Source organism: Limulus polyphemus, unplaced genomic scaffold (genome assembly GCF_000517525.1).
Source record: "Limulus polyphemus unplaced genomic scaffold, Limulus_polyphemus-2.1.2 Scaffold2028, whole genome shotgun sequence".
Classification (NCBI taxonomy): Eukaryota; Metazoa; Arthropoda; class Merostomata; order Xiphosura; family Limulidae; genus Limulus; species Limulus polyphemus.
In genome coordinates, this window is record NW_013667638.1 from 56,574 (window position 1) to 65,783 (window position 9,210).

The 9,210-nt window shown below is 31.8% G+C and overlaps 1 protein-coding gene across 1 annotated transcript in view; it reads left to right on the top strand.

Annotated features, from left to right (window-relative positions):
- Window positions 1-9,210, top strand: part of LOC106465719 (secernin-1-like) — an 18,160-nt gene that overhangs the window by 5,224 nt on the left and 3,726 nt on the right. The window contains exons 4-8 of the mRNA XM_013925956.2: window positions 2,468-2,655; window positions 4,546-4,745; window positions 4,959-5,168; window positions 6,165-6,262; window positions 7,712-7,879. Coding sequence (XP_013781410.1) covers window positions 2,468-2,655; window positions 4,546-4,745; window positions 4,959-5,168; window positions 6,165-6,262; window positions 7,712-7,879 — 864 coding nt within the window. The remainder of the gene's footprint in view (window positions 1-2,467; window positions 2,656-4,545; window positions 4,746-4,958; window positions 5,169-6,164; window positions 6,263-7,711; window positions 7,880-9,210) is intronic.

Genomic DNA, 9,210 nt, shown 5'->3' on the forward strand with positions numbered 1-9,210 from the left:
AAAAAATGCAACAAACCTTAGTGCAGATAGAAGCTTAGTTAAATTTCACAATTAAAATGGTCTTTAACCTGGAGTATGTTTCTTTTGGATAAAATCAGTTGGTTGAACAGTTGTTGCTCTGTTACATATAGTTTGTCAGGTGGGAAGTTTCACTGTGGCAGTAACTTTTTAAAAGCTTATCCAGGTGCTCTATGCTAAAATCCAAATCAGCTTTCAAGATCAAACCTCATGATGCTTGTTGCTTTTTGAAACTGAACTTCAAGGTAAAAAGTACAAGTGGGTCCACATGTCATTTCTGCAATGTGTTAAAAGATGATGCAGAACATATTTGGGAAATGTTAAAAGTTTAATTGCTTTCGATTCAATATAGGCACGTTTCTAAAGAGAGGAAAAGTATAATGGGGAGAATCAAACAATATTGAGTTACTAATGATGTAAAGGACAATATGCAGGATAAATGGCAGAAGTTTAAATTGATCCGTAGGTTGGAAGACATCCCTAACTATAGGAAGGTTAGGGGGTTAGTTGGGGGAAAAAAAATTAGGAACTCCAAAAGGGTTTATGAGAAATGGCTGACAGAACATGTTAAATTAACAAAAATGTTTATTTTAAGTATGTTAAAGATAAGCAAGTTGTTAGAATAGGGATTAGATCCTTAAAAGGTGCTGATGGCAAGGTTTTTGTTGATATGGCAGAGTTTAAAAAATTTTCTTTTTTTGTCTGTTTTTACAAAAAAAAAAGATATTGGTAATATTTTTGACCCAGAGTATTCTATGAGAAATGTTTTAATTGGCCTGAAACGTGTAGATATTAATCATTTGGTGGGAAAAAAAACTTTGAGATATAAAAAATGGATAAACACCAGAAACAGACCGGGTTTCAGAGTAAGTCAAAGATTAGAGATGTGAGCCTCTTTCATTTTTGGTTAATCAAAAGAGAATGGGGCAGCAAAACATTTTACCTTGGCAATCTTTGAGAACTAATTACACCATTGACAGATAGGTATGTAGAGATAGTTCTAAGGATCAAATGTTCCTATGTAATCCATACTCTATGTAGGTTGTGTGTGACTTAGTCAGGTAATTAGGTTTGTTATTGTATGTTTGTATACGTTAACCCTCTGATTGTTGGCTTGGTTGTTTTTGACTGATGTTGTAACAAAAAAATATAAATACTATAATTCTAAATTTACTAAATGTATTTATGATATTTGGAAAGTTTTTTTATATATATAATAAACATTACAAGATTGTTGTATGCAAGAAATCAGATTTTGCAATAAAGCATTTTACTAAAGATTTGTTTGTACATTTACAGGGTCAGTCTGATTCAGACTGACTATTGTGATGCACAGTGATTTTCATATTAAAAATAAACATTTTTCATTCTACAGTTTTTGTATATCATTTGTATGAACTGTAGAATCTCAAATTATTTTTTTCAGTAAAACTTTATTTTCTCTGCCCTAAAACTAGTATAGTGAAATCAGCAGTGGAGAGTAAAGTGAAAAGAAAATGGGCAATTCAGAGCATAGGTTTATCATGTGATAAAGAAAAGTAAAGATTGAGAATTTATTTAAATATCTCCTTTTGAAATGAATTAAAACTTAGACAATGCAAAACTTTGAATTTTGAACTGTATTTTGATGCAAAGCTTTCTGACATGCATTGATAATATTTTTTATTAAATTTTGAATGCATCTGTGTGTGTTTGTGTATGTGTGTGTGTGTGTGTGTGTTTGTAGTAAAACAGTCATGACATGCACTCATTGATATTGTAGCTGGTGTTATTTGTGGGTAAGCTGGGATTCAAGTCTTTTTTTTTAATTATTATTATTATTAAAATAAACATTGAACTAAAAGCAAAGTGAAAATTATTAGGGTTAATTTTTTTTACATTCTAATTACACAGGCCTGAGAATTTAAACTTCATAAAAGTTGTTTTGTAAGGATTTTTTTTTTCAAGTCAGGAAGAAAAAGAAAACCTTTGAGGTTAAATTTACCAAAAATATAACAGATTATGTTTGGGTCATTTACACAATGTCTTGTTGTCATAGTGATGAATAAATAATATTGTAAAGAAAAAATATCAAAGTGCACATGCAAACAAATACTGTCCAGAAATGACATGTTATGTGGCCTGTTAACTGTTTATATACTAGGGGTGTTTCTTATTGTTTCTAGAATGATCAATAAGACTAGTGTTGTGATTGGTCTAGAGAAATCTATAGCCATTGGTTGTCAACACTTTAAGCATGACAATGTGACCCAATTTCAATGAAAATGATTCACTTGTGTAAAAGTACATATGATGTTTTGTGAAAAATCTGTATGGGATGGAGAAAAATGGATACCATTTTTGGATTCAGCGTACAGGAACTACTGTAGAACATGTAAAAATTTCAAGATAATAAAAACCATTGCAGGCCTCTGTTATTAATGGATTTTATATAATTATATTTCTATAGTGCACCTACATCGAAGTAGAACAGGTGCCCCACACACATTCTGTGATCTTGAGCAAACCTGCTTGGATGTGGGGTGCTGAGATGGGAGCCAATGAATATGGAGTTTGTATAGGGAATGAAGCTGTTAGAACCAAACTTAATGGGCCTGAAGATGATGAAGAAAGACTTCTTGGATCAGATCTTGTAAGGTGAGTTTGTTACACGTTACAACAAGGGTGTATAAAGTTTTGAAGCTTTCTTCCACAAAATAGGATTTTACTTATTTTCTGAAAAATGTGTTGGCACTTTACTCATGATATTCAGTGTTCTGTTATGGTCTCATTCTTTGTGATATTATATTTGATATAGAAAGTAATGTTTTTTTTGCTCATTGCCACTGGACTGCAAATGCATTTAATGCACACACACGCAAAGAGACAGACAGACATGGGCAAAGAGACAGATGTAGGAGGAGGGGGGGGGGGAACTGCTCCACCTTACCCTTTATCAAAGATAGACCATGGTGTGAGAGAAACATATGGTGGATATCATAACCATATGTTTTATTTTCTTTGTTGGGAACAAATGGGTTTTCTCTCGCCATGTGTAGACTATGTTCCTATTCATTCCAATACCATTATCAAGCAATATGGCTAAATTTCCAAAATCTGTGATGTGAAGAATACAAAGAATTCTTATCTTTAAATATATTTTTCACAATCAATGTAAGTGAGTGTTCACCAAATATTTTTTGCCTATCAGCAGTACAGAAACTGCTGTTCTTAAACTTCATTTTTTTTACTTAACGGTTGAAAACGTGCACAGGTTATGGCTTTTGAAAATGTTATTTGTTGTTTTAACTGTTAAATAATAGAGGGGGATTCAGAAGTTCACTGACAGGCAAATAATTCAAAAATGGAGACGTGTAGGAAAACGGTTGTTAAGGATATGGAGTAAGGAGTTGTAAGTCTACCCTGTAACAATATCTAAGTAATTAAAGGTTATATCCTTTGAAAACTTTATTAATATGTATCATTCTCCAAAAACATCAATGGGGAAAGATGTGTAGAAAACAAATGAAACATTCTAAGTAAAACATTAACAAGATCACTCCTCAAGAACAACAGCTATATGCATAAGTGTATCTACCTCTTCCATGCATATGGAGCTGTATACAGAAGATCAAAGCCAAGGTTGTTACACAAACTTAGGTTTGAGGCACAATTTTTGCATAAGCAGGTCAATGTACCTTTAAAAGGTCCAAAAAGTTAAAGTATTAAAATAAGTCCCTATGTAAGGTAGTACACAAGTGTAGTTTAATGTTGGTCCCAATGTACGGATAGTGTCGCACAGGATGATCAAGCAGTTACCAGATTGAATGTTGTCGTTCATGTCAGAGGTAAGACTATGCGTGTCAACAACTGTAAATACCATGTTAACAGACCAAAATCAACGATTATTATTGACGGTGCACTTGTCACACCAGGATTTATCGCATCTGGGTGAACATTTTGAACACTGCTATTGAGTGTTTGCCACCTGTGAAGATGTTTGTTTCATTTGAATTTGAGCTTGCATCCGTTTTGGAGTGACTTAAAATAGCTCATTTCTTAATTTCTGCACCTTTGCAATGGACCTTCTTTTGAGAAATGATGCATATTAATAAAGCTTCGAAGGACATGACATCGAATAACTTCAGTGATATTGCCACAGGGTAGACCAACAATTGTTTTTCTCTTCCTTTTCTGAATTATCTCCATTTGAAGAAATTTCTGAATTATCCATACAGTAAATAGTATGAAAACTTGAAATAAATTAATTTTGAAAGATGTATTAACCTAGTCCCTTTTGTTTCTTAAGAATATCAGCATTTTTTATGCAGATGTGAATGCATACTTACTAGCTGAAAAAAATACTACAAAATTTAAATTGAGTGAAAGAATGTAACTCAAGATAATTTCTACTAGATTATAACGAAATGAGCAAACTTTAAGACTAATGGCAGTAAAACTTGCATCGTAGGATTAAGGTAAAAGGCCAGAGTTTTGTTTACTACTGGATACTTGAGATATGCATCTCTTATTTAATACTTGCTCTAGGCTAGGCTTAGAAAGAGCAACAACAGCTTTAGATGCCCTTAAAGTAATAACTGAACTACTAGACAAGTATGGACAAGGAGGACCTTGCTCAGAAAGTGGACATATCAACTCATACCATAGCAGTTTCCTGATTGTTGATCGAAGTGAAGCTTACGTTTTGGAAACGGCTGGAAAATATTGGGCTGCTGAACATATTACCAGTGAGTTGTTTCTTTGAAAGCTAATAAGATAATTTAAAAGAACTTAAAATTGAGTTAACACCTGTTGCATTCATTAGTATAGATTTACATAGTACATGTGGACTTGGTGTAATTAGGTTTTGTTGGGGATGAAATATTTTTTTTATAAACCTTAATGTCTAAAATAAGTTTTGTCTTGTACAGTAAAATCAACATTTTTATTTACTATGAAAGGTGGACACAGAAATATATCCAACACATTGTCTATTGGCACCAAGATAGACCTCATGCATGATCACCTTAAAGAATATGCTCAGAGCAGTGGACTGTGGGATCCCAATCAAGGGGACTTAAACTTCTGTCAAGTCTTTGGAGATCACAATGAAACAGACACGAAGAGATTTAACTGTGGAAAGAACTTGTTGTCAAAGTTATCAGCCTCTGGTACGTGTTATCCACTTCAGTTCTATAAAACCATGGTTGGTTCATTGATTGTTTGTTAATAAGAGCAACTTTTCACAGTATTCGTGTGAGTTAGAATGTCTTTAATGCTACCATGTATGAATTTCTATATTGCACAGTGTTAGTGTGCATTTTAAGCTCCTTTGTCTTTTATAATTTTTCTCTCTGTAGTGCTGGTAAGCCAATCATTGAGAAGCACTTGTTCATAACTTAACAGTCTGTTGTCCATTTAAAAACTACTTGTATAAGCATTAGTGTTTCTGTGTAGCTCGGTAAGTCGGAATTAACAAGTATCTATTACTACACAAACTTAACATGTAGGTAACTTCTCTGCTGAATCATGTAATGTTTTAAATGTTGTTTATGTATTAGTTTCATTAGTTAATGTTTAAAACAGTGCTATAGAGCTGAGCAACTAACTTGGTTAATAAATTACCTATGTGAATCAGTTACATTAATTAGTGTCACGAAAAAATAGATTAATCAAAGTTATGATTAAGTTGGTTAATTTAATTAGTTAAAAAATAATAGTTAAAACTATTCCAGTAATTGAAATGTTGCCATTATGTTTTCTCATTGTTATTTTTGATTAATGCTAGGTTGTTCAGTGTAATCGATAAGTCAGTCTAATTTAGAGGATGGGACAGCCGAGGTGGACCAATAAGTCCCTTGTTGTTACTATTTACAAATATTGCAACTATCCAAGTCTCGTGTAAGAATAATTGATTAGATAAATGTAATCAGTTAATGATCACGACTATTAACTGAATGACAAATTCCACTAATCGCTCACTTCTACTGTGTAGGTGTCTGATTAGATCTGATAATCAGATCACCAGTGAGCATTAATGGAAGTAATTACTGTTAGTTAATATAAGAAACTTGTCAGAGGTAGTAGTATGAGTTGACTCATTTTATTATATAGTGTACAATTGGTAATCTTAAGATATACTTGGAATGTTAACATCATCTTTTCAGGAGAGTTTGGGATTTCTTCCATGCTGACTGTGCTGCGTGATTCGGACAGTGAAATTTGTCGTGGACCAGTTCATACGTACCCAACAGCTAGTAGCCAGGTATTACACAAGAAACAGTTTAATTTTTATATTACATAAGTGAGTGTTGTAAAGCTTTAATTTGTTGTTCTCTTCATATTTTATTTGTTTGCCATCAGTTAGTACCATGAAATGAAGAATTAATGAAATAATTGTTACATTTACTTTACGTCAATAGCATACAAGCATGTCAAATTCCAAAGAGATGTCGGTACACATTGAGGACTTCATCATTTAATACTTAAGTTTATTGTAAATATTTTTAGTAATTTTTAAATTATTTGTCATCTTTGTTTCAGTGGAATAAAATATTTGTTCACAAAGCATCATGGGAAACTTCAAAAAAAAATTAAATATTTCTTTTTGTTTATTTTTAATGTTCTTTTATCATTTGGAGCGGAATAAAATTATCCACTTAAAGTTACATATATTCTAGCAGTAAATATAAAATTGCTAAATGTTATTTACATTTTTATGCATGTTAGTTCAGTACTCGTCTACTGGCATGGTGAATCAAATTCTCTATACGACACTTTGCATTTCTTCAATTATCTAAACAGTAGAAAAAATGCACATTAGTAGTGAAACGTTTCGTATCTAGCCCCAGGTCTTGGTTATTAGCTATAAGTACTGTATTTGTCCGAGTATAATGAACACTTGTTTCCTCCAAGTACCTCCTGAAAAGTTGACTGTGCATTGTATTCTCCTGCATTAAATTTTTTTTAAGTATTTTACTAGAAACTACCACCAAAAGTCATTAAAGGTTTCAATAAATGTTTCATATCCAACATAATAGATTGGATGAATGATGATGTAGGAATCAGAAGCAAATGTTCAAGGAAGCAAATCTGATGATAGTAACCATTCTAGCAATGAAGATTTATATGAAGATGAATGATTAGCTTAGTGTATTACCACATGTAAACTTTTCAATAAATTTTGTAAAACTGACACGTAAAAAAATTTTCAATGAAAGATTTCCAAAAATGTTTACTACATCAATAATTGTTTACTGCATTTAGAAACTATTCAATACATCTTTTACAACTGACTTGTTAAAAAAAAAAATCAATTTAACCTTTCAAAATTGCGTGCACTTTATATTTGATGGTGCATTATATTCAGACAAATATGGTAGGTTGTCTAGTTGTGCAATAATTAGAGATGTGACAACAGTCTAGAGAAATAGTGCACTTCCACAAAATGCACCTCATATCAAGGTTTATCATTTTTTACTGTTGAAGGTGCGAGGTGGTAAGATTAGTAGTTGGTAACCTATTTTTTATTGTGAATTTGGCAGTAGTTGCCAGTTAGTTGTGTTGGTGACCTTATCGTGACATCAGAGGGTCTCAAACAATTTATCTTGAAACTAGATCTGTCCATATCACCTTTAATGTGCACAACATCCATTACCTCTGAAGCCTGTCTTTGATTGTATTTAATGTTTTTATTATGTTATTTTATCCAAAGGTTTCTGTCATAACTTCTGTGAATTCACCTCGTCCTTGCTGCCACTGGTTCACTGGAACCCCAGATCCTTGTCACTCTATTTTTAAACCTTTCATCTTCTGCCCAAAAGTTCGCATATCTCCCCATATTCAATCACCCAAGATACCAGAGGAAGAAGATCCTGCTAAAGTGAGTTTCACGTTAGCAAGAAGTTGATGTACATGTAACTAATGATTCACTTAATGCATTTCTTTCAAAACTAAAAGATAACTTGGTATTCAAATGAAAAGAACCAGGAAAAAAAACGTGTGATCCATCAGCAAGTGGTGTTGAGAACAAAAATACTTAAATTACTTTATGTAATATAGTTTTTAGAGCACACTTTTAAAATTTATTCAGTTAATTGATCCAGCTGTTCTCGCAAAGGAGAAATTTATTAATATAAAGAGCTTAAGTTCTTAAATTAATTTCACTGTAAAGTAACGGATAGAAATGTAAATAAATAAATAAATAAATAAAAAATCTATAAAATGGAGAAACTTGCTTATTTTAAAGTTTGTACAAAAATCGTACTTTTACTAATAACATGGTAATACTTATGTGAAGCAAGATCTATAGAATTGGTGGTTTGCGTGACATTACATCTTAAAACTTATTTTTTTTAACAAATATTACTATACTAGCCCTGTGTCTTTAGTAAGAAAAATGTAATTACTAACAGTAACTAAAAGAGATGTTAGGTTTAACGATGTTATGCGAGTAAGTAAATCTTATTGAACTATGTTTTCATTAATTTCAGTAAATGCCAAACAAAAAAAAACACTGTATTCCTTAAATTACTTGTAAAGCACCTCAGATTATTTTGCTGCCTTGCAGTTTATATTGTGGCTGACACTGGTGTAGAATGTTAGTGTGTTATCCAATATAATATAATTAACATGTCATTTTGTTGATTTTGATATTTTTTTTTAATAGAAGTTAAGAGTATAAACTCAAAACTTGGATAAAATTATAGTGTACTTAATATGAATTAATGAAGCCTTGTATGAGAAGCAATAAACCTTTTTCTTTTTTTGGTGGATTATCATCTTGATGATAAATCAGTAAATCTTTAGTCATACACAAAGTACTTTTGGTGATTGATGTATAAAGTTTAGACTTTAACTGTCATCTTTTAATGTAGTAGTTATTTTTATTGTTATTTAGCAAAGGGCAGGTTCTTGGCAAAACAATGGCTTTGACTGTTCATCTCGCCATACAGTCTTGTATCTCAAATTATCCAGCACTGCTGTTCTGTTCCTTCTCGTAGGTTGTTTCCCATAAACCCTTTCTTGTAGAACCTCATTTATCAAGCTGTTTTCTTAGGTGATGTGTTACATCTGTATCTTTTGCATTGTAGTTGAATACACTTTAAAAAACTGTATATCTTAAAGTAAAACTAATGAATCATGAGCCTTACTTTTGAACCAGAAGTTGATAGAATAAGAGTTATCTATAATTCATTAATCCAAAAAAAATTT